Consider the following 25,625-nt stretch of genomic DNA (forward strand, 5'->3'; position numbering starts at 1 on the left):
TAAGTGAGAGAAGTATTAAGTAAAATCTGTTTCTTCTTTTTTAACAGCACTCCACCTCTCAATGGCAACAGGAGGGCCAAACACCAGTCTCTCATCACCTAAAGGCTAACATCTTACCACCATCTCCAACAAACAACATCTGCAGCTTTTATTACAAGAAAAATAACAACAAAATAACATTTGCAGGCATACAGAACAACAAACCACAGACCTGACATCCTCACTCTGACCCTGAGTGTACGCTGAGACGTGAACAGCTCTTCCTATCCGGAACTTTCTTTGTCCCAAAAGAGACATAAACAGAAAGACAGCGCCTGTACAGTGTTTCAGAGGTCGCCTCACCAGCCCATGTATCCTCTTCTGCTTCTTGTGTTGGATGTATTATAGTGTAATCCTGGAGCTTGACAAGGGAGAGGCTGGCATGCTGGGGGACGGCTGGAGATTTTTCTGCGTGCCAGAGAGGGTTTTAAGAGAGTTAGAGGAAAGGAGGACTCAATGCCATTCTCAGAGGACCATTACCGTGACCTCAGTGGAGCTGGATATATCGCTTTTGCATCAAGTCAGAGTTTCAACGTTTTTTGTTGTCAATGAAAAGACAACGCCATGTTTAATGAACAGCTGTACAATGTTAAAGATGCATCTTCATCTCACAGGGCTGGATCTTCAGGCAGAATACTTCACAAACTAAAGGATCTTTACTTTAAATGTGACCAAAAACAGGAAGCGAATTACCCTTTTTTAGCTGACTTGCATCATGATATTCACTTTTTCTTACTGAGCTCATATTTGCTTTTATGATAAAACCAGGCCATATGTCCCGTTTTTCCTGATTTCTCACACTTAAATTCACAAAACATACAAACACATGCACACACAACAAGTGAACACATGCACATTTTAACGTTAGATTTATTTTTAACTCGTGTCACCATTTTCTGGCATGCGCTGACCTCCAACTGGATTTAATTTGGGGTCTTAGATGTTGAGAGAGCATTTGCATGTTTCTAAGTAATAAATGAAGAGCACTTGAAAGATTGTGACTCAGCATGCTTAAAGGATTGCTGGTTGGCTGCATTTTAGGAGCACACACACACACAAACACATTATACCTGACAGACTGGGACCTTATTTACGCTTTGTGCCATCTTAACCAGTTATTTTGATTCTTAGTAATTCGCTTCCTGTTCTGCATCATCTTTTCCCCTTTCTGCTCAACCATGTCAAGACAAAAAAATGTTTGCACGCAATGAAATGCAATGCACATGTAGAAAAAAAATGTGGGGGGTGGGAAGGGGGGGGTTGTTTATAACCTCAAACCATGCTACAATTTCCATGGTGCTTTGTTTTACAGCTGTTGCAACTGTCCTCATTCATGTATTTTGAGAGAGCCATAGTTAAATGGAGTTTCTGTTTAAACTGAACATTGGACCTCGGATTACCAGCAAACCTGGCCTGGCAAGGCGGACATATTTTCAGTGCTGCTGCAAACACCGTGGACACGCCAGCCAGTCATAGGAAGACACAAGGAGGGGGGGTTGGACTTTTAACCACAAGGAACTGACAGTCCAGCTTGTGATGCGACTGGGTTCGCCGTGCGAATCGTCCCAGTTTATCTCCATTTCTTATTTCTATAGAGGTGTATTATTTTGTTATTTTATAAAATATCAACTTATGGTTGGTATTTTGGAGCAATGTCTCATTGGCGGGGGCCATAGAAGCAATGGGGGTGCCATAAAAATACATTTTGCCATTGGCCAGTTATAAACCTTACAAAGCTATGTCAGAAACCTCACTGACATCTTCAAACTGGGTCTGACACATTCACTGCACTTCAACAGGCAACGTAAACCTACAACAAAATGTATAAATGTTGCTAAGGAATGCAGCTGAAAATGACCAATTGCTTAATGGCTTGATGCACCAGTTCAATATGACTGCAGTCTAAGATCACAAAACCATAACTGTGACACCTGGAGACATGTGGGATCTGCTGAAGAACTTTTAAAGTCTGGTCTCCATCTGGCTCTTCTGCTGTTATGGATTTCAATGCTGTTGTGTCAGACCCTGCTGGGGATGGCCTGTTTCAGTTCTCCTGTATTCTACCAGCCGCCATCTAGCTGTAATATTTATTAGTCTCCATATATGTACAGGTTCTTTCAGGTGACAGGAGGCCAGTCTGTTGCCGCTTTGTCACTTTACTGTTTATGCAAGCAGGAGATTATATGCAATCCGTGAACTGCCCACCCACCCCCATGCAATGTCTGTAACTATGTCAGTCATACAGAGTCGATGTGATGACTGTGTGGTAAGTCCGCTAAGTCCAAATCCAAAAATGTGTTTACCTTCAAAATTAACATTGCTGATGTTTATTTTCACATTACTTTAACTTCTAAATATCTATAGTACGTTCATCTGTGCCTTGAGATAGAATAGAGGTGGATTGTCCCGACAAACTCAGACTTGCACCAAATTCTGCAGATAAATGACATGCAATACTGATTGTAAGGTTCATTTTTTTACTTCATATTTTTTACATTTGAGGGATTGTTGTATGGAACATTGTAAAACTATTTTGGTTCAAGCTGGGGGAAAAAAGAGGGAACCTCCCTGAGGGATGTCAAGACAAGGTTCCCTGAGAAAATGCTATTTTTTTTTTTTTCCAACCCTACAACCCAACAAAGTACCCTTTTAAAGAATATAGACCGCACCGCCCAAAAAGCTATGTCCTTTGGATTTGTCTGTCAGAGACGCCGGGTGCAGCGCAGCCTCAGAAAGGATTGCCATGTGGCCTCTTCACGACCACTGCTGGCTTCATGATAGAGCAAAAAACAGACCAGACGTACTGTTTAGAGCTCTCGGCACACATGCCAACACTCAATCATATAGTCCTTCCCTCTGTTATTGTTTATACTGTACTACCACTCTTTTCATTTACTGAGAGGGAATGCCATCTGCTCCATCTTCCATCATCTTTTCAACCAGTTCCAATTTTCCTTTTAGTGTATCAGAGAAACCAAGTGTCCCTCCTTCAATCATCTCTGTGTCTCTGCAACTTCCTTGGATTCTCATTTCCTAAAAGGGAAAACTGTGGTCCTTAGCAGTGGTGATATGTGTTGTTGGTTCAGAGGGTTGTTTATTGGAGGCCAGAGACCTGTCACCAGATAGTGATGGGCAGCTCCCTGGGTAGCTGAAAGGTCAGAGGTCATGGCTGCATCTAATCCTGTCTCTACGTCTTGACTCAGGGCTTCTAAATACAGGAAGGAGGACGACAGACGGCTTGGCAGTGATGTCCACGTTACGGATAATTAAAACAGAGGGGGGTATCGCGTATCCAGTTCTGCCGGCGCTCATCCTGCCAGAGATGCACGTGGTGATATATCGGTGCGAGTTGTTATTAACGTCAGCAAGGGCTCTCGTTTAAAGCTCGACACGTGAACTGGTGTGTTGTAAGCCACCTGCTGCAGATCCCTGAGTAAGAAGGCTCTGAATGACAAGCGTGCACATGTGTTTTTTTTTTTTTGTTTTTTTTTAGGCTGACATCACTGTCGGTCAGGATTACTGTGTATAGCAACCTGGTGACGCAAGCGCTAACACCGAGGCCCTACTCAACCCTTCTCCTGCACTTACTGCCCCCATAAAGTTTCCTGTCACCTGTTTTCCTCCGCCCATTAAATTAGCGTCTACAGTTCCACCCGTCCTTACTACAGCGATACTGTGCAACCTTTGCCATTTATTTGTCTGTCTTACATCCTAAACCTTTCTCTCTCCTCTCACCCTGAAGAGAGTACTCAAACCGGGGGTCCCAAAAGGAGCGCAGCTGTCAGAAACTGTTGGTTTTATGACATGTTGGAGGGTTTCCCTCCTGGAGACTGGCTTCAAAGAAAGCAGGGCTTATTTAAAGGGCAAAGTTGAAACTCCATCCTCTGCTATGCACACTGCCTTTCTTCCTTACAAGGCCCCAAAGTACACTAACGCCACCACTAATCCAACTGTACATCCACTCTGTCCACTGCTGCCCAGCTGGACTTTTGTGTGTGCCAGTATGAAGACCTGCACCTGGACTTGGATGTGTCCAGTTGTGGCTTTGGACAACATGCCATTACTCATGTTATAGGTCTCATTTGTATCATTATGGAATGTGCTGACTGGACATGTGGGACTCAAGTGAAGACTTTACAGGTTTCAAGATTCCTTTTGTTCCTCTCATCCCTGAATGATGACAGTTTTGCAAAACATCGTTTGTTGAATCAGAGAATCCGGATAATAGCTGCCATTGGAGTTTGAACAAAAAGGCCAAGAGGTGTTGAAGTTAAACTGTGGAGAGAAAAGAGGCTGCTTCTGCTTTCCTGTTCCAGCGAAAGAGTTAACAGAAAACCTCCTAAGCTCTGGTGGTGTATGTATAAACATCCGTTATTTACAAGTCATTGTTTTTTCCCCTTTTATAAAGTAGACTAGAATGTACTTAGTGGAGATTGGAGTGGCAAGGCAGAAGTGGCTTTCGGGCAGCGAGCAGGCCCTTGTCCTCAAAGGCCTCCATTGTGAAACCAGGGTCATGGTGTCATTGGGTGGCGTAGGCTGTAATCTGCACTTAACCAGCACTTAACTTTAAGACCTCAAACGACTAATACCCCCCTTAGTCCCCTTTTGTCAAAAGGTTTCCCTGCTTCCTCTTTCGTGTCCCAGAATCAAACTCAGTAGCTGTTTGCTGAATGTACCGTAGCCAGATGTGTTTTTGCACCAGCCAAATTAGAAAAAAAGTATTTAAGAATCATCTCACCAGATTAAGAAAGGACATTGGTGTGTATTTGAACAATATTTCTTGAGGTATGGCACCTTGTTAAGCCTCCACCTCAGCCTTCTATCATTGTGCCAAAATCATTCCACAGTATTTCCAGTTTACAGTGAGAGACAGTGCCAGTGTTTCCCCAGATGGGTACCCTGTCTCTAAGATACTGACATAGAGGGGAAATATTCAATTTGAGGGTTTTTTTCTGCTTACCTGTTTTTATTTCTTTGTTAAACAAAAGATGTCTTATTTTGGAAGCTTATATCGGATAGATTTTATTTAAGGAAAATCTTGTAATTTTGTAAAGTGGGCCTTATTATTGAAATATATTAAGTATTTGTCCATCTTGATTTTAAGAATGATATTTTTTTTTTCTTTTGCAAGATAATGTATCTTCCTCATTGTTATTACACTCCTGGAGAGTTCTTCTTCCTGTATTTTGTGTTTTGTTATTTTAATGCAAGACATTTCTCATGACCTGGAGACACGGTGCACACCGTGGATCAGAGAGACCATTTCATAGAAAGAGAGAGAGAGAGGGAGAGAGAGAGAGAGAGAGAGAGAGAGGCCAGGGTTGTGTCATAGTCATTGAAGAATGAGAGCTATGTGTGTTTTATCAGAGCTGAGCAGGTCTGCAGCACTGAGTGGTTCGCCATGTGTCGCCCCCGTTTTTATCGGGAACCATCCAGTGCTCCAGCCTCTTGTGCTCCATGTGCTCCCTTGCTCATAAATTCAGGGTTTGTACATCTTCTGTATTGTATGTTAGTAAGTGCTGCCAAAGAAAGAAGCCTAGAGGCCCTCAGATGCACATACACGTGTGTGTGTGTGTATGAGTGTGTGTATGTGTGTATATATATATATATATATATATGAACATGCACACAAATAAACTAGTAGTAATAATCTCATAGGAATTAAAAACATGTAACTGGAGCTCATCTCTCTTACACACATACACAAGAATTTCAGGCCTGTACAATCATACCCATGGGTTGGAACTGTTTTTTTTTTTTTTTTTTTTAATTTGTGAGTGTTAATAAATTAATTTTGTGTGCAGAAGAAGGAGACTAACAGACAGAGGTGTCAAACACAAAAATGTATGTAATGAAATCAGATCAAAAGGGTTTTATGATTTATTATTCTCAGTGTGTCAGCGATGCAAGGTGGACTGTGTGGGAAGTTGTTTTTTTTTTTTTCATTTTTAGACTTAATACATTGTGCATGTTTTAACATTACTGTGGCTGGCGCACTCTGCATGTAGGTCTCTTGAAGCTGCCAACTGTACAGCAGACCATATGTATTCCAATAAAAATAAAAACCAACCTGTTTGTAACACGTCTCCCAAGTTGGAACATGTGTGTGAGCATAGCTGATTCTGTATAAAAACGCAACCACGTATGTTAATCTCTTTCATGCCTTTTGTTGAACAAGCTCAGCAAGTTTTGATTTCATAGCGGTGCACCCTCTGTACGTGTGTGTGTGCGTGCATGTCTTTGTGAACTCTGTCCAATCCCCTGGTTTGTTCAGAGGAGAGAGCGAGAACAGCAGCTGACGGTATGCAAAATAAGCAGGCAGACAAATGAGGCAAATTGGTCAGGTACAAAGAGGAAAACCACAAGCTGTTGTGGAATGCAAAGTCAGCACACACAACTTTCTCTTAAACGGCTACGCCTCGCTTTGTGAAAGCCAGCAGTTCTTTTCCTGCAAATGTAGGTTTCTTTAAATAATCTAACACAATCTGCTCTGTTCTTATAATACACACAGTCTGATTCTCAGGTACAGTCATTTTATGAACCATCAGATGACTCTCAGGAGTTTTAATTTTACCCACTTCACCTCAAGCTGCCTGGTAATTTCCCAGAACAAACAGCTGTGTACTCCAGAGGACAGGCCTGAACATGTTGCATTCAGCTCCATGGCTTTTATGTGAAGGTGTAGAGAGTGATTGTAATAGACCAAGATAATGAAACTTTCCAATGGAGAACAAGTCATCATCATGGATGCATTGCATTCTGGTCTATTGAGGCATTTTTCCTCCTCTTGGATTTGAAAATGGCATTGCCAGTCCAAATGAATGATGTAAGTGTAAACAAACTTTGTACACATATCTCCATAGAAAACCATGAATAAATAGATATTTATAGATAATTGTATAAGTAAAAGATTTAAAATATTCTGCCATTAGTAGTGTGAAATCATTACACTTTACACAAATCAACTGGCAAAATGAATGTTCCACTTTTTCGTGAACTTGTGTCCTTAATGTTTAATTTCTTGTTCCACCTCATTTTGCCGTTTTACTTGCATTAAAAGTTAATCCCATCATACTTCATGGTGTCACAAGATGCTTTTAGAGACTCAAAATAATGTGGGAGGTTTCAGAACATTATATCAGCTACAGTGGTGGAAGAAGTGCTCAAATCCTTAAGTAAAGGTGTTACCCTGTGAACAGAAGCAAGTATAAAGCATCCATCCAAGTTTTTGCACTGAAGACATTTTGACATGTCACAGTAGGAAAAGCACAGGCGTAGATAATAATGTTAATTATGGCTGAATTCTTTGTAGCTGCTTTGGTTTCAGAGTGCTGGTACTGTGCAGGCTTGAATTGTGCAGAGCCATCGTTAATGTTATTAGTAACACCTGTGCTTTTCCTGCTAATGTCTGCTGTGAAAAAGGCCTATTGTGAATCACAAATGCTTGTGGCCTTAAGGCTTCACATTAAGTTTTTAATTTGCAAAAAAAAAAAAAAGAATTAAGAGAAGGCGTCAGTTTTATTGCGGGGGGTGTCTCTGAGAGTCAGGGGTTAACACTTTCTCTCCTGCCTGTGCGGTTTTAATCTGTCCTAAGTTCAGATGTGGGGAGGTGCCACCCTAACACAGCGGTGCCTGTTTGGACCCTGGTACTCCTGAGCCTCGGCGCTGATGCCTGACCTGAATTAGTGCTGTCAAGTCAACCATATGACTCAGTGGCACTCCAGGCGAGTGGAGGAGTGAGAGAGGTTTCGCCGCCTACAACAGGTGATGAGGATGAGTGGGATGTTGAGTTTGAGCTTGCAGCTTTGAATGACTTTAGAAGTGACGCGTGCTTGATAATTGCGTGTGTAATGTGGAGTTTTATGTAATTTACTGTCAAAAACACCCGAAGATTGTACAGTGACTGCGTCATATCTGGATTTATCTCACATTTGATTGTTATGGATGATGTCCAGATTACACATAACAGCATGTGGGAGGTGTTTGTACCTGTGTTAGTGTGCATTCCACCCCGCACCTCTGAATCACATGGTTGCTGCGGCGGATGTGCTCAGGCACGCTGTGGTCTCTCTGAATGTCTTTTATAACTCTCCATTTGACTTTCTGTGTGTCTCTCTCTCTATCAAGTAATCAGTTGATGTGGTCTTGCTTGGGGCTATTATGGAAAATACCCTCACCAGTCAACAGTTAGGCTTACACACTGCTCCGAGGCATACAGTTTACCAGGGAGGTGAAAATACCCCAAGTGCTGCAGTCCAAAACCCCAGCTCAAATTACTGTTGTTACATCAAACATCTCCATTGGTCACGATAATAATAACCGCAGCTCTGGGGGAAAAACAAGGCCCATGACGCTGAAAGCCCATGGAAACAGAGGGGGCACGGAGCTCTGAAACACAACTCCACAGAAAAAAAAAAAAAAAAGCTCATAGCTCATGGTTGACCCCCCCCCCCCCCCCCCTCCCCTCCTCATTCATCAGATCCCCCACTATGTGGAGCTGCTGCCAGAGACCCTCATCTCTCCCTCATACAGACACACTACCACAGACCCTGGGAAGCAGCCAGACCTGAGGGAGGGTCTTGGGGAGGTCAGAGTAGAAGCAGCCATGTTACTTTTGCACGAGTGTACAAAAAACTACCCTTTTTAAAAGAGGTGGTAGTTTGTGACAGTGGATCCATTCACTTTTTTTTTTTTTTTTTAGCTCTAAATCAATTCAGGAAGAAAAACACTGATTTCAAGATGTAATTTCTGTCTTCTTTTAATAACAAAAACAACTGACATTATAAAAAAGTATGGGATGACAGTATGTGATGACCATAACAATACTTAAACTGCTATGGCAACAAAAACATTCACAATTCTTTCAACATGTCTTTTCTTTTTAACTTTTAATACAAACTATTTTCACTACACTCTGCAACCTAAACAATATAAATTAAATTTAGGAGGCATACAGCTAACAGTACAAGTTTTTTTCTTTTTAAGCCTTAAGACAACCGAGACAAGGCCTCTGGAATGACACAGATGGGAAAAGACTTTATTGTTTATCTGCCTTTTTACGTCCGGTTCTAGGTCGCGTGTATGTTTTTCAGCCATTCTTAATGTTCTGACAGGGGCTATATATATAAATAGATGTTGGGTTCTGCAAATATACTCCACATGGAATCAAATACACTGAAACACTCCAAGTACCAAAAAGTAAAGCCATGCTTCTGTTTTTAAGACTTGAAAAATCACATTTACAAAGCCTTATATTAATTATTACATTAGTATGTAATAAAAGTGGGATTTATTCATCATTCTTGAGCGTAGCCAAGTCTGTAGATCTGTCTCAGTTAGTCAAATGTAGTTATACTGTATGTATATTCACACATCTTGCTGGGAAGAACTGAAATACTCAATTCCACATTATTGTGACTCATTATTTGAGCGAAGGCAAGGATGCAGAGTCGTTTCAGGGAATTCCAAAATTGTCCATGTACAGAAATGTCAACAGTATATGGTTTGTTTTTTTTTCTTGTATCGCTGGGTCTGACAGTGCTGAGTTGACAGGAACCTCTCAGATGCTGGGGGTGGGCTGAGCCTGCTGAGGGTTGCTGGCTGCTGTAGGAGTGGCCTGTCGGGGAAGTGTGTACATGGCACCCAGGAACTGATCTGCGATGCGTCCTGCCTCACGGAGCCCGCTCAGCAGGGCGCCGTGAACTGTGGCGGGGTAGTTCCTGATGGTGTGCTCTCCGGCGAAGAACAGACGAGGCACGGGCTGAGAGGGGAAAGGGGGGAAAAAAAAAAAAAAAGAAACACAAAGAGATCGATGTTAGATTGTCCCAACATGAGAAATGAAAAGAAAACAGGATAAGTTAACTGCCAGATCTCATCAGTCAACACATAAATATAACTTGTTCACATCGATCAGCACACTGACATCAAAACAGCCAATAAAACCATCTTGTGTTGGGAATAAACTGCTCTGCTTTGGTTTGGTTGAATATTGTGGGCAAGCTGGGATGCCTTCTCTCTCGTTGCTTTCTCACACACACATATAGACTTCTCAGTTTCCTCTCAAAAGGCTTCTTTTCTTGCATGTTTTGCATGCTCACCTGCGAGGCTCCTGGGATGGCGGGGCCAGGTGTGATGGGTTGTGCCATCAAATCGTAGTCATTACCCGAAGAACCTGCTGCGACGTATGAGTAGGAGCCCCGTGCCCAGGGGTCGGCACGCCAGCGAGTGACCACGGTTTCCTTTGGCTGCCATGACAACAAACAACAACAACAACACACATACACACACACACACACACACACACAAACACACAAGGGATTTTTAGGGGTTTCCATACTGATATTAGAGGGACCTGTAAACAGCTGGATGGTAAGCTGTTCCAACGTTGGCTTCCATGCATATGATTTTATCCCATTTGAAACCATAAGCAAATGATTTATAATGACGGGTGGTTTGGATACGACTCCGCTTGTGAGTGCCTTTCACATATGCTTTGCTGTGTAAAGCTGTGCTGGTTGTGGGGGTCAATTCAGGAACGATTTTGACATTCCACTAAAAGTGCTGGAAAAAACAGTGAAAACCCTAATGATGAATATAACCCACCGCTGTTTCTGTGTAAACAACAGACATAATGAAGTTGTATTTGAATAAAACTAGCAGCTATGTCAAATTATGAGGATCGTTTTTCGGAGCGATTTGTTATGTGGAAAGGGGACCTATTATGCTTTTTGTGGTTTTCTGTTATTTATATACTGCTATGATGTCAGACATCTATGTTAAATATGGTCAAAGTTCCAAAACTTGAGGTTAATGTATGTAGAAATGTTCCCTGCACGTCAAAAGCCAGGCCTTCAGCCTACTCTGAATGCTTCATTTATGGTGTTTTTTTTTTTTCTACCTTTCTGATGAGCTGATGTCAGATCGTCGTGCATGCCCGTAAACAGCCGTCTATTCTGTAGCCTTGGTTGCTAAGGTTGTTGCTAAGGTGTTTCCATGTGTTGTTTGCATTGTTCACTCGCATATTTAGGATCGGATTCCCGCTCAAGCATGTCCGGATGTATTTGAGAAGTTGACATAAAGTAGTTGACAGTAAAGAAGGAAAAAGTGAAATCTTAGTACTATAGTTTGTTTCATAGTTTCTTTACATAGCCTCTTGATGCAGCTTCTGGAAGCTAACCAATCAGAACAGAGTGGTCTCATCAGGAGGGGGGGCCATTAAGAGACAGGAGCTAAAATGGCCTGTTTCATACAGAGGTTGAACTGGCTACATAAAGGGCCAGTATAAGACACATAAGGACTTTTTTGGACTGTGAATCATGCAAAGCTACTCTAGTGGAGTCTGGGAATAAAAATATAGAGCTGAAAATTAGCATAATAGGTCCCCTTTAAAGTTAACGAAGTACTCAAAGTAAAAGATGGACACAAAATCATCTATTGAAAATAAAACGCGTCTTTGATTTGCACAAACATGTGTACCTGTGGTACAGCGCTGCTTCCAAATATTCCTTTGAGAATGGCCAGGCAGCGTCCGACAATGACATCATCACTGATGTTCTCCATGATGCCAGCGGCCTCACCAGCCATCAGGGCGAGTAAAATCGGGGCTGACGAGGAAAAAAAAGTCACATTTGTTATAGAGATTTACTGGGAATATATGAAAAGGAAATGTTCAAGAGATGTGGCATCCGTTTGCACAATTTATCTAAAAATTATAAGTGAACATGGTGCTGCAAGAATTAATGGCTTCAAAAATTATGCAAACAGCATCAAAAACAACAGTTGCAGTCTGAAGCTACGAGTAATCCCTTGTCACCTTTATAGAGGTTCCAGAAGAGGAACAGTTCGCCTCGACTTGCTGTGGTGGAGCCGACGTGACCAAACAGGTTGACACTGGGATCCCAGAACACACGGTCAAAACATAACACCACCTTTGAGCAGGGAGAAAAACAAAAATAATAAGTCACATGACATTCAAAGTGTTCATTTTCATCAAATGCTCAGTAGTCAGTGACATGTATCTCATGTTCAGCACAAGTTAAATGCATTGAATGTGTGAATTATAGAGCTCCCTCTGCTGGAGATAAAGTAGTAGTAGCAGCTGGGATTGCATAATAATGCAGTATTCTCCTCTGTGCTGCAGCAGAATTAGGAAATGAACTACTCTGCTGCAGATGATGCTCAGAGCGAGAGAGAGAGAGAGAGAGAGAGAGAGAGTACGAGAGCTGGTGGGTCAGAAGTGACGCAGAATGAGCACTCTGATCGGATTACAAACACACTGGCCAAAAAAAGAAAAAAAAAAAAAGCATCTTTCATTTGCGCACCAACAGGCTGAATCCCTCTCCATCCTCCATCTGATCAAAGAACCAGGATGAAGCAACTAAACCTTTTTTACTGATTCATCAAAGAAAAAAGAAGAAGGGGGAGGGTGAATCTGTTGAATATAACAGGGATGCTGATGTAGCACCTACTGGAAAAATGATATATAAACCTTCAGGGAATATATTTAAATTCTGAATGCTCATCAAGTTTTGGCCTGGAGAAGCAGTCTAACAACTGAAGGTCAAGTTGCCAGCATAAGGACACTGCAGCACAAACAGCAGCGGGAGATCCTTAAGGGACCGAATCCTAAGTCCTGCCAGAAACACACCGCATGATTTAAAATCTGACTTTAAATGTATACAATGCAGGATTTGTTGGTTGCTGTTTGTAAACAGCATTCAAAGTTTGTCCCTCCTACGCAACTTGACCAGAGAGAGCTGAGAGGTGGCTGCATTCTAAAGCACAAATAAATACGCCCACACCTCCGCACAACCCTGCCGGAAGATACCGCATTGCTGGATTTGGTATGAATGCAGAACTTCATCCTGTCCGCTGTGACCTCTGTGCTCTGCGTGTGTGTGTGTAGCGCAGTACTGCCCTCGGTCAAGCAGACACACAGACCTGCAGCTCATCCATGACACAGAGACAGAGAGCAGAGCGGAGCAGAGCAAAGAGACTGAGACAGCGATGTAACCTGGTCTCTACCCTACGAGTCCCTACCTCACACCCTGCGACTTGTTATTGGCTGGGGGCTACATTCCCACTACCCAAAGGATAACGCCCAGAAGTGTCTGGAACACAACAAAATAAGAGTCTATACATTGTTTTTTAGAAAAATCCTACATCGTATACCTTTAACTCCGATTTGGACATGATGACTCATTTCAAGACTGGGGAGTAGTGGGGTGAGGGGATTCAGATCTTTGGCCTCCCACTTGAATATCGGACAAACAAGTTCAGGTTTTTTTTCGACTGAAATCTAAGATTCTGTAGCTTTAGCTGGTTAAGGAGAGGAGGAAGGAAGGAAGGAAGGAATTTGTTCTGATATACAAGAAGCACTGCTGGGCACTGTATGTTTATGGAGACCTTGTTGAGGTTGCCAAAGCCCATCCTCTGTATAGCAGCTGTCTTCCACTCAGGCAGCGGGGGAACAAACTGGACGGCGGGTGGCTGCTGCTTCAACACGCCGAGCGGCAGGGTGCACAGCACAGCGTCACATTTGTAGATGAAGGTCTGGGTTGTGGAGCGGGTATTGACAGCGATCACCTCACAGCCTGGAGAATGAACGGATAAATGTCTGGTTAACATACGTTGGACATCTGTATGGACATCAATCACAGCACATGTAATCCTGCGCACATACCCGAGGCTGTGTATCGGACCTGCCGCACTGCTGTGTTAAGTTTGATGTCCAGGCCCTCAGCCAGGGCCACAGGTACACACGAGTAGCCGTTCCTTACTGTCAGATGGCTGCCAGTGAACTCAAAGTCATCGTCCTGTGGATAAATTAATAATCTGTCATCCCAGTAGCATAATGAACTTCCTAATGCAATAACAGAATAGCAGAAGTGTTTCATAGTTGAACTAGCAGTAACCTATTACGTACATGGGATTGAAAGAGACTTTTGATATGCAAGACCATTGTCAGGACTGCACAGTTATGACATTTCAAAATAGGTACATGTATATACCTGATCCCAGTGCTTGAGAGAGAGGGTGGAGAGGGGCGTAGCGTTGGCAAACTCCAAGTTGGCAAAGTGCCAGTCTAGGATCTGCCTGTCCCTGGATGACAGGTAAACATCGCTGTGGGAAAAAAGAAAGAAAGGAGGGAGGGAGGGAGGGAGGGAGACAGACAGAGAGACACAGTAATATATACTGACAGCTGTTGAGATGTCAGAGGGACAGGTTTACTCATGCACAAGCTGAAAAATCTGAACATAATAATACATAATATGGTCATAACATTTACTACAGACTAAAACATAAGCACAGGACAAAGGTAAACATCTGTTGCTAAGGGCTGCGTGGCTCCAACAAACGTTTATTTTTATCACCAATTTACCACAATAGGTTTTCACTCCAGGCACATAAGCCAATATTGCTTCAACATAGCCAACCTGACATACTTAGTCTGATCAGTTCCTGATTAGAAAAATGAATAACAGTATTCTTCTGGAGATCTGCATTACCGGTTACATCACAGGCTGCAACAAGCTGCTGCTGCCTCTGTGTCTGACTGGATTCAAATAATTTAATCATGGTGTTTAGGTGTTTCATGACCATACTGGGTCAGGAGTCTGTTGCAGAAATTTCTGAAAAGTACATGCATCTATGTAAACTAAGTAATAGTTCAGGGCTAAAAAGTTACAAACAGTAACAAAATGTTTGAGATGTATACAAGGGCATTTTTGATGACAAAATAGAGCTGGGCAGTATGACCAAAATATTATATTATACTGTAAATTGACAATTGTCTGGCAAATACTGCACTATACATATATGCACTGAGTTGTCAATGCATTTTAAGTGATATGAAAAAAAACTGTGAAGCTATGAGTTACCTGGGTGGATTAGCTTCCAGCTCCTGCAGCTTCTCCTCCAGCTTCACCTGCATCTCCACCAACTCATCATACTCCTACACAGAGACAGACAGACAGCAGGGAGATGTTGACTGCACATTATTCACAGCTGCTGTGTTAATATATGTTAAATAATGATAAAATAACATTTTTTTTTTCAGATATTATGATCACAGATATTTATCACAATTTAAAGTTCTTTTAGAATAGAATTAAAACAAACCAATTAAAACTTCATGAGGAATTGCGATTGCATATTACATCAACAACAATTTTAAACTACAGCTAACAATTACGATTTACTTCAGTGTTACAATACTACTATTGTGACGTGATTTCAGCATTAAACATTTAAATGGATTACAGATAAAGCTCAAAAGATATCATGCTGATTTGAAGTCCAACTTCAGGAACTGGTAATGTCTCTAGTGAGGTGAGAAGAAAAATTGGCATGCACGTACATGCGCGCACGTGCGTGTGTACACACCCAGAGGGTTTCAGGTCATGTAGAAAGGACAAGCAGCTTTGACAGAAAGGGCTGACTCAACCTGTTCATCAGTTCACCACAATAGAAATAACTACGACAGCAGCACAGAGTCTGGTAATACCACCTACCTAGCCAGGCCCAGTACAGAGCTACACCGAGGCAAGCCTCGAAACTTTTAACATCTTAATGATGCCTCCAGGCTGGCAAGCTGACCTGGGAAAATGCTAAAAACAGCAAGAATACTGAAAATATCCTGACGCAGCCATCCCTCCTTACTGGCCTTAAATCTTGTTATATGGTGTAGTCATGCATGTCATGTGCACACACACAACCTCTTAAACTACTCTGCCTTGCTGAAAATGTGTGCGCGTATCCGCAAACATAAAGACAGTCAGACCGTGATTCAAGGCCTTGAAGTGGTTTCTCAGACGGCGGATGGGCAGCAGACAAATGCAACGCAGACACCAGCTGTGTTTAAAACAACTAAAACCTCCTTCTAAAATACACACATATAGCAGTAGTGGAGGTGATTTATCCACACCAAAAATAAAACAGCAGCACTCACTCTAATAATACATCCTACCAAGGCATTAAACCACTTAAACATAGCCTGTCTGGTTTACTTAGATAGCACAGCATTAAAATTCTGTGAGGCACCAACCCTGACCCACTAGTCTATAAAATATCCCTTTTACATGCTAGCTCCTTCTCAGTATTATAATACTATTACAAATGATTTGATCTTTATGTCTAATCATATCCTTAAGGACAAAAACAAAGTTTCTGTCTGGCAAATTGTGGTGGTTGACCTCCTGACCTCTGGGAACACCTAGGAAATCTAATCCTGCTTCAAAGTAGTTAAAACTACAGCAATTGCAAACACAGACACTATGTAATACCCACAACACCACAAACACAGTTAGAAATAGTTCCCTTTTAAACTTAACTGCTTTGACTAGAGTATTTTAACTCCTGTAGTCTAATTTCTGCCTCGTCCGAGACATCTGAGGGAGTAATTAAAGTGTCACAAAGCAACTTATTCTTTAAAACAATCTGTTAACATTACTGGTCTGCAGCAAATGGTGTTTTAGCTCACTTTGCAGAGCGCGGTGAGGTCGCGGTGCTTGCTCTTCACCAGGAACTCAGCTGTGATATCTCTGGGTGGTTTGACTTCACTGGCCTCTTTATATTGCTGGTGGAGCTCTTTAACTCTTTCCTTGGTGGTCACCATCTGAAGGGAAAAGAAAAAGGAGACAAGAGAGGGAGAGGAAGGAAGTCGTGGGATGAGGGTGGATGAAGGAAACGGGAAGGTGTGTATAAAAAAAAAGGCAGAATTGACTGCAATATGGTTTTGCTACTCTGCTTTCTACAACCTGGATTTTTCCCAAGCCAGTCTAGGAGTCAACCCAGTGGTGTTCCAGTCTAGAGCCTGTTTTTCTCACTATTATGGCACCATCAGACCACCTTCAGATCTGTCTTCCACTTACTAGAAGTCTATTCCATCTATTAGCTCTCCCAGCCAACCAGCAAAGCAAAGCCAGTTGATAGATGGGACTTTTTGAAGTAATTCTGATTTTAGGTCCCTTTCCCCCCCCCTAACCAGCAAGAAAAAACACTGAGAAATGTAAAATGAAAAGTTCATCACCACAATTTAAGGTTTCCCCTTTCAGTAGTCTTAAAGTAATGCTTAAACATATGAGAAAATATCATTATTCGTTTTCTTCCAGCGAGTCATAAGAAAACTGATACCACTGTCATGTCTGTAAACTAAATTTGAAACTAGCCTGGAGTCTTGTTGTCACTGTGAGCCAGCGGAGACAACAGGAAGCCACTGGCCCGGCCAATGAATAGTTTCAATATGTAACTCTGCGTAACACCGCAACTTGTTTTTACATTTTGGTTTCTGTACAGAAACAAACTAGACGTAACATGTTAAATGATGAGCTTTAGAGGCGTTGGAAGGCAGATTTTCTTTCCTTTGGACAGAGTCAGGCTAGTTGAGTCCCCCTCTTTCTAGTCTTAATGGTAAGCTAAGCTAATCGCCTGCTGGCTTCATATTTAGCCTACAGACATGACCGTGGTATCGATTTTTCCTATCCAGCTCTCAGCATGAGAGAGAATAAGCATATTTACCAAAACGCTGAGCTGTTCCTTTAAAAACTGCATGATTATCTGTTGTTTCCATTGTTAGTCTAAAATAGGAAAATGTGGTGTTTCTTAAGAGATGTTTCTTTACTTCTTGGTGCTACACAAGAAGTAAAGAAATGCACATCCGCGATGATGATGTGCATTGTGAATGGTGCTGATGTCACAGTGTCTAAAGTGGTCAACTTCATAACCACGGTGATGTCAGTATGACAGCTGAATGAGGAAATCCTGCTCACCTTGTTGAGAAGATCCCTGAGATCTTCCTGCGTCTTCACAATCTTCTTCCAGTGTTCTATCTGCTCATCCTTTACATGCTTCTCCTGCAGCCTACACAGACACAAGATTTGTGTATTTTTGTGGATCTGTATATACATCTCTTCTTTAGGTACACATGTGCGGGATACATCTGTCACCATCTCCTGTGTGTGTGTGTGTTCATGAAGTGTGCACTGTACTCACTGTATGACCACCTCAAGGGCCTGTCCCAGAGAAACTGGTTTGTTGTTGAGGAAGTTGAAGTCCAGCTGGTGGCTGAGGAAGGAGGTGGCCTCTAGCAATCTGTTGAACTCTTGCTCCACCATTTCATCTTTTTCTTTTGGCACCTGGACACACACATACAAAGACACCAGGGGATCAGTCACACTTAAGACAACAGAAATTAAGTCTACCAAAAAAAAAAGCCAGATTCAACTACAGCTAAAAATGTATGATTTTTTTTAAAAAAAAGCAAAATTTCTCTAGAAAATCTTAATGGTGTTTATACATTACTCCATATTTCAACTTGTAACTCAGTGTTGATACATTTCTTCTCTCACTGGGACAGACATTTACATCACTGATTCACAAATATAAGCAGAAGAAGAATTAATGATAGTTAATGCCCTTCAAAGACACTTCCAAATGTTTCATGTCTTCATGAACATGCAGTAAAAGACTTAAAACATGCTTCCAAAGTCACTTAATATAAACACCATGCTAGGATAGAACCACTTTTGTAGAAAATGTGTTACTGATACACTTATATTAGGCTTTTCAGGGAAAATGCACACTTGTGGTATTAGATTTGACTTGAATAGAGCAGTACCACATTTTACTACAAATTCTCATCTCTTCAAGCTACAGTCTAGCCGGCATCTAACCACTGGTGTTACCAGATTAATTAGCAAGAGATAAGGTATTATTTATAGCAGAAATGTCTGAGGCCTGTTCCCTTTAATAAAAAAGACAAACAAGAGGTTTGTTTTGCAGTTCCTTTTCTAGGAGATGATGGTTTAAACATGAGCAGCTCATCTGTATTCTAGATGGATGGTAAATGGTGAGTGAACCAGAGTAAAATGAGATTGATGGAGGTGAAATGTCTTTTAAAATCGATTCTATATTAGATAAAGAATATATTATGTAAATAAACCAATACATACACTCGTGCACCGTTCACCCTTTTGTAGTTGAGCATGGAAGGGGTTGAGAAGACGAGAAGGGAGGGAGGTGGGGAGGAAGGAGAGAGAGAACATATTAAGTAAACACAACTTTAACCTCAAACAGGTTTGCACAAAAGTGAAACGTACATTTAATTTGTCTTTTCCTGCGGGGGAGGAAACCAGTTACACATGATGTGGATGCTTCAAGAGCCCTGCTGGCTAGACTCTATTTCAATGGAAGTGCCCTGAACGTGAACCTAAACATCCGAACTACTGTTGCTGCCACTTGTCCGACAGAACAAAAAAAGATCAGGGGGGAAAAATGTCTGTTTATTTCCAATATAATGACATTAGGGCTATATCCGTTTTCTGGTCAGCTCTGTTCTGAAAGGAACTGGAGCTGTTGTTGATGACATGCAACGGTAAGCAGTTAAATGAATCCACAATTCCTTTTGTTTTTGTGGCTCAGGGAATGCCAGATCCCTGCCTGAGGACAACTATAAACCTAAACACAGAGCACTTCAGGGAACTCGTGTGCATACATAAACATCTTCTGTTAAAGGAAGTAAACAACACAAGGTCTTGGTTTCAAAAATGTAATTCGGATACACATATTTAATGCAGCTGCAGCTACATTGACATGATGGATGGTTAATCTTGAGGTCAGCTGTTTGTGACAGAACTTGACCTCATGTAGAGCTAAAAATGTCAGTACGACTGAAGCAGGCAGATGTTTTCATGCATCAGCTGGCCAGAGCAAATCACATGCATGCCTCTGCTACCATTAGCCTCTAGCCATCTATCAAGCTGTGAAATTAGCTCTTGGCTTTACAAGAAAACCCTTTTTTTTGGGAAAATAATCATAAGTTTTCTTTAGAAATATAAATGATCATCCAGAGGTTTTTCAGGATTCTACTTGTTGAATGTGACAATGCACCAAGGAGCTTGGCTATGGCAGGATAATGGATAAGAGGCAACACAATTCACTGAGACAAGTTATACTCACAGCCTGGCCGTTGGCTTCATACAGTGGACACTTCTGTTTGATCTTGGCCAGCTCCATGTTGACCTGCTTGCTGATCACTGCCATGGGATTCCCTCCTGAACAAGCACACACACACACACACTTGAAGGTGACACAGTATTTACATGGACAATATCACCCTCTACAGGTGGATCTTACTAACTGCAGAATCTCTGTGAGGAAGAAGACTAAAAACTGGATGAAGCAGTGTTTTCAAATAACTTGTCAGTGAACAAAACATGATCTACAAGATTCCACAAGATGTGATGATGTTGCTTTTGCAGACCTGCCAGCCCTGGATGAATTTTTTGAGAACCACTTCCGCGACCTAGATGCGTCAGATGCAAATCACTGCTGTTCGAACAATGAATTATTGTACATAATTTGCAAACATACACATAATATGTGTACATCATGTGCACGCATGCAGCAAACTAACAAAAATGTGAGGGATGCATTGATATGAAAATTCTTGATATCAATAACAGATTGTTTACAAAAATATGTGCAGATGCCACTACTGTTGGTTGATTATTTATGCCAGTCTGTCACCTGCCTAAACACAGATGACCAAGGAACACAATTTCACTCAGGCTACACACTAACCTCCCACTACTGCTGCATTTATATAGTTTATATTGTTTACATCTCCACAATAATCTTTAAGCCAATTTGATTTTTGAAAATATGATTTTCAGCTAATTTCAAAAGATGATGACAATGTAGCTGTAAAACCCAAACCAGCCTAAACAGACTATTTTGTGGCTACAATTAAATAAATATTTTAGAGCTGGTTAATATAACAGTTCTCATTATAGGAAGGCTATTACTTAATGGTATGATGACTTAATACAGGCTGAATATGAACATGGCTGTTGAAACTGTAGAAGCAATCACATCCCTCCTTAAATATTGTACTTAAATTTGTAGTGAGGGGTTGTTTCCTTGAAATTTTCCTGGAGTAGGCAAAGTTATAGACTACAGTGCCAACACACACACACACACACACACACACACACACACACACACACACACACACACACACAATCTGCTTTTCACTGATAACTTTCTAGTTATCATTAATTCTGGCACATTAACTTGCTTTTTTTCCATCATGCCACTGCTCCTCTCATTACGGTTACAGGTTTGGCTGCAACAATAATTATGAATACACACTATGAAAAAGTCACGTTTTACAATCTGCGACATACGGACAATATATACTAACGTTACTTTACCACCTTAAATGCCTGGTGAACAAGCAAGCTAGCTTGCAAATTATGTAACGTTAGTCCAACGCTACTAACGTTAAATATTTTCCCAAAATTGGAAGGTCTGCATTAACTTAACACAATTCAAAATTTCAACTTTCCACATCCACCCCAGTCCGTTTATGTTTACAAAGGAGTTAAAAGTAGCATCTTCACTTGAGGAAATAGCCAGCTGGAGTGAGAAGGGGGATCGAGAGGGTTACAATCAGTGACATGTTGCTTTCGATTTGCAGTCTCTTGTAAAATCATTACGTATTTGTCAAGTGTGACCATATTATGGATGCATGGACCATACATCCATTTCATATCCCCGCTGATATTTGGGAATGAATCCGGTGCTATGATTGGTCGAACTCTTCTTCTTCTATTGCTTTTTGGCAGGCTACAAGCTGCTGCCCCTTGCTGTTGGACTTGAGTACTGCACATGCACAATTGAACCATAGATTTATGAATTGAACTCACAGGCGTCACCAGCTTTTGCATAGTTTAGAGTGACAAATCGTACCAACGTACCTTGATGTCAAAATGCGTACCTGCTATGCAAAATGCGCACAGGTTGGCAGGTCTGCTTTTGTGCCGACTAAAAATGAAAATCATGAAAGACTAAAAAGCTACAAGATGCTTTGACTTAATGTTGTGAGTGAGTGACATCACTCAGTGATAAAACGAAACACATGATCTGAATCTTACCCAGGCCTGTCACCACCATGGCTCCCAGATCAGCAACATAGTTGCCCTTTCTAAATGTAGCCACTCTGCCTCCAACCCGGTCCTGTACGAAAAAAAAAAATGTTATCACATGGTACACTTTAATTACAGGACACAAGATAGATTAGGTCACTTCATTAGTAAACAAATGAACCCATAGAAAACAGTTATATCATAATAAATACAGTAATTAGATGGTGGCACTAATTAGATATTAATTATAAAATGACAGTATATGTTTTACAATTAAAAAGATTTATAGTGGGTAAAGAAAATGTGACAAAAATCACTTAAAGATTAATAGTCCAGTTATACTTGAAATAACCGATTTATAAGAAACCCTGCTGTTGACTTACCCTGGCCTCCAATACTGTAACATCCATGCCAAAACTCTGCAGCTGCCGAGCTGCAGCAAGGCCAGATACACCTCCACCAATGACTATAACCTTCCCGGTCTTCTTAGCTGCAAAGACAAGTAGGGAGAACATTAACTGAGTATCATAACAACACTGACCATTCCAAGGTTGATGTCTCAGAATTCAATTGTCTACAAGACTGAGAATGAAGTAAACTCACTGGGTAAAGGCTTGACCCTCTTGTAGATGCCAAAGTTAATGAGGCCGTGCCTTTCAAGGTAGCTGTGTATCCTGTGGACCAGCACAGCATCACCTAAAAGGGGGAAAAAAAGAGCACATTAAATCTCAATTTCTTTAACACTTCTTAGAAAATGAATGTTTCATTTAATGACCTACTGTTGTATGGAGCTTCAAGCTGCTGTGCTGTGGCCTCAAAGGTTAGCTGGATCTTAGGGTTGTCCAGCCACAGTTGGAGCTGCGTGGGGTTGATATGAATTAAAATACAGTATTGTTTATAAACTGATTTATATATAAATAAATAATGTGTGTAAATGTGCACTTACTGTACGGTTACGGATGTAGAGGAAGACTTTCTGAGTTTGTTGGGGGCCGCTGATGATATCAGGGAAGCAGGCGGCCTCCTGGGACGTCATACGGTCATGAGGGAGACGGCTCTGGAAAGCAGCTCCTTCCACACCTAAAAAGAAAAAATTGATCATTCTGTTAAAAATGACATCACTTTCTTAAAGGGTCATAGTTACTTGTGTGTGATAGGGTCTCTGCATTCTTGAATTTAACTAGTTTAAAGATGACATTTAGGAGAGCTTTAAATATGCATTCTTGCAACAAAGACATCAGTTTTATTTCACTTCTTTGACATGATCCATCCAACAGTCAGACTCACCAGATGGTTCCTCTGGTTCACTGTCATTCTCCTCCTCTGGAGGGGGAGGTGGAGGGGGGATGACCTGCTTCCTCTCTTTCTCTGCCTTGGCGTTTCTCTCCTCCTCAGAGTAATATTCGTCCTCAGACAGATTGGCCAGGCTCTCGTCCATCTCGCGGTACTCCACCTGCAACAATAGGCACAATAAAAGCATCATTAAAACCCGCATTCACACCCTTGAATCGCTGAGCTGTTCTTAGCTCACTTGAAAGTGCTGAAACCTTACCAGGCTTAAGAAACCAATACCGTGCTGCAAAGACTGTGAGAAATCACTTCTATTTTTGACTTCAACTCAGGAACACATGCAAGCGAGAACCTGCACCTAAAGTTTAAATGATGACATGTCTTGATCCTTTAATCAAAGAAATCTAGTGAATTCTGCCACTGGCAAATAAAACTTTCATTTTTGGCAAGCTCATTTAGTGCTTCCCTCTCAGAGCGAGAGGGAACAGAACCCTAAAATGTTTACTTTTGCTCGCTTGCGTCGACTCGTCCTGCGGACTTCAGCTGAGTCCTGATCAGCCCCCCCAGGGCCTGCTTGGTGGGGCAAAGGGGCTCCCCCGGGCTCCCCACTGGGGGATGACCTCTCCTTCTTCTTTACTTCCATAACTCCTGCAGCTGAGGCTGAAGGACCAGTCTGTGCATCAGAAACCTGGGGCCTGTCCCCCCCCGCTGCTCCGGCAGTAGACGAAGACGAGGAGGAAGAGGAGCCAGCATCTGACTTCTTACTGGACAGCATCATGGAGGATGTCGGAGGCCTCTCCTGAACAAAAGAGGAGGACAGAAATGAGATAAAACCCATCAAATTGAAACGAACAACAACTCAAGTAAAATAAATAGGAATGGCTGAAATTTAGATGCTTAAAATAGTATAACCAATAATAAAAGATCACGAGATATTTCTAAAAGAAAAGATGAAAATGATGAAGTGTGGGTTGTGCCTGCTGAAAAACAAACAAACAAAAACAAAAAAAAATTGAAATGTGTGACCTTAGTTATGGCACTTTGTGGTATTCCCAATTGAGAATAAAACACAGATTTGTTTGGAAATAACAGCCTACACTAGTTAAAAAAGGGGGCCTACACAATTTATGCCAAATCTCACTCTGAAAAGTATTTTGAGACCTTACTAGTTACAATCCCTACTGGTGTCATTGAAACTGATGAATTCTTTATAGATACCTTACGTTTAACCCCTTTGTGTAAGCTGGACACTTCGCTTAATCCACCTGCTGACAGCCACCAAATATTATCAGGCTTTGAGAGACATCATTATCACTCCAAATTGTCAAACTTTTGGATGATTTAAGTATCGTTAACTGTGCGTGAATGTCATGATTTTATGAAATGAGGGCTCCATGGTACAGTAACCTTGTCTTGTTTTACCCATTTCTCCGTGCACCGGGTAATATCCATTCAAACACTAAGAAATGAAGACAGAACCAGAAATATGATTACGAACAGGACCAACTAAACAAAAAAACGTTGGCCTTTCACATAATATCCACGATTACACTAAACATTTACAAGTGTGAACAAATATCCTATGACTAACACAAGGTAATCTGGTGAATTGTGTCTCATTGTGTCGTTTACCCTTTAAAAAATGTTGATGTAGGAGTCAATGTTGTTTATCAAGACTATTCGTAAAATCAGACTATAAAACTTGAGAAAGCTGACGTGCTGGTAACACCGATACGGACTGTGGCGCTTTTTAGCCACATTTATCTAATAGTCGGGAACCTCTTTTGTAGTGAAGAGACGGGTACAAGTCCGTTATAGTCCAACATAAACAGATGGCTAGCGATAATTGCAGAGCTAGCAGCAGAGTGGCTACCAACGTTAGCTTGCATTGGCTAACGGTAGCTTTCTTATAAACGGTGACTTAAATTAAACATTTGACTATAAAGTCGCGAGCGTTTAATTTCACAGCAACACGGGGTGTACTTAAAGTAGATTTTAATCACTTCTATGTTCATCTCCATTCAAATTCCTCCTACGAGACCATGCTACGTTAGCTAACGGTGCTAACAATGAGACCCCGGCTAGCACCAGCAGTGGCACAGTAGCAGGTGCGACTTGGGAGAAAAAGAAAGCGCCGGCTACGCTTGCAAATATATCGATGTATATCGATACATTTAAGCACACTTTCCTGCATCTAGGAGCATTGTTTTAAGGAATACAGGTATACGTAAAATATTAAAAATGTTAATATTACCTCTCAGTCCCCCGCAGATGTCAACACAAAGACTGCACCGTAGCAGGTCTCCTTTCAATGAACTCTTTGGTGATTGGCGGATCGCAAATGTTACCCAATCCCACGCTGTGCGATGA

General features: G+C 41.5%; 2 protein-coding genes across 8 annotated transcripts in view; one reads left to right on the forward strand and one right to left on the reverse strand.

Moving 5' to 3' along the window:
- The window catches only part of luzp1 (leucine zipper protein 1), a 51,179-nt gene extending 45,060 nt beyond the window's left edge, over window positions 1-6,119 (forward strand). For both annotated transcript variants that reach the window (XM_044375299.1, XM_044375300.1), the window contains one exon: window positions 48-6,119. The gene's annotated coding sequence lies outside the window, so the exon portion shown is untranslated. The remainder of the gene's footprint in view (window positions 1-47) is intronic.
- A 2,662-nt stretch (window positions 6,120-8,781) lies between these two features.
- On the reverse strand, window positions 8,782-25,592 carry kdm1a (lysine (K)-specific demethylase 1a). 6 transcript variants are annotated; one of them, XM_044375083.1, is made up of 22 exons: window positions 25,510-25,557; window positions 24,678-24,714; window positions 23,761-24,054; window positions 23,253-23,421; window positions 22,912-23,045; window positions 22,745-22,823; window positions 22,569-22,661; window positions 22,349-22,455; window positions 21,975-22,056; window positions 19,996-20,090; window positions 18,990-19,007; window positions 18,031-18,173; window positions 17,808-17,898; window positions 16,520-16,654; window positions 14,919-14,992; window positions 14,049-14,160; window positions 13,721-13,853; window positions 13,444-13,631; window positions 11,852-11,966; window positions 11,515-11,642; window positions 10,137-10,283; window positions 8,782-9,799 (listed from the first exon to the last, which is right to left on the reverse strand). In XM_044375083.1, exons 2-22 carry the CDS (start codon window positions 24,705-24,707, stop codon window positions 9,599-9,601), a joined length of 2,568 nt encoding a protein of 855 aa, XP_044231018.1. In that variant the 5' UTR covers window positions 24,708-24,714; window positions 25,510-25,557; the 3' UTR covers window positions 8,782-9,598. The 6 variants fall into 6 exon arrangements, with proteins under 6 accessions (XP_044231018.1, XP_044231015.1, XP_044231014.1 ...); XM_044375080.1 differs by lacking the exon at window positions 25,510-25,557 and adding an exon at window positions 24,474-24,520 and having other exon boundaries at window positions 23,253-23,418; window positions 24,663-24,694; XM_044375079.1 differs by lacking the exon at window positions 25,510-25,557 and adding an exon at window positions 24,474-24,520 and having other exon boundaries at window positions 24,663-24,694.
- Between the last annotated feature and the right edge of the window lie 33 nt (window positions 25,593-25,625).

The sequence above is a fragment of the Thunnus albacares genome, chromosome 15 (genome assembly GCF_914725855.1).
Source record: "Thunnus albacares chromosome 15, fThuAlb1.1, whole genome shotgun sequence".
Lineage (NCBI taxonomy): Eukaryota > Metazoa > Chordata > Actinopteri > Scombriformes > Scombridae > Thunnus > Thunnus albacares.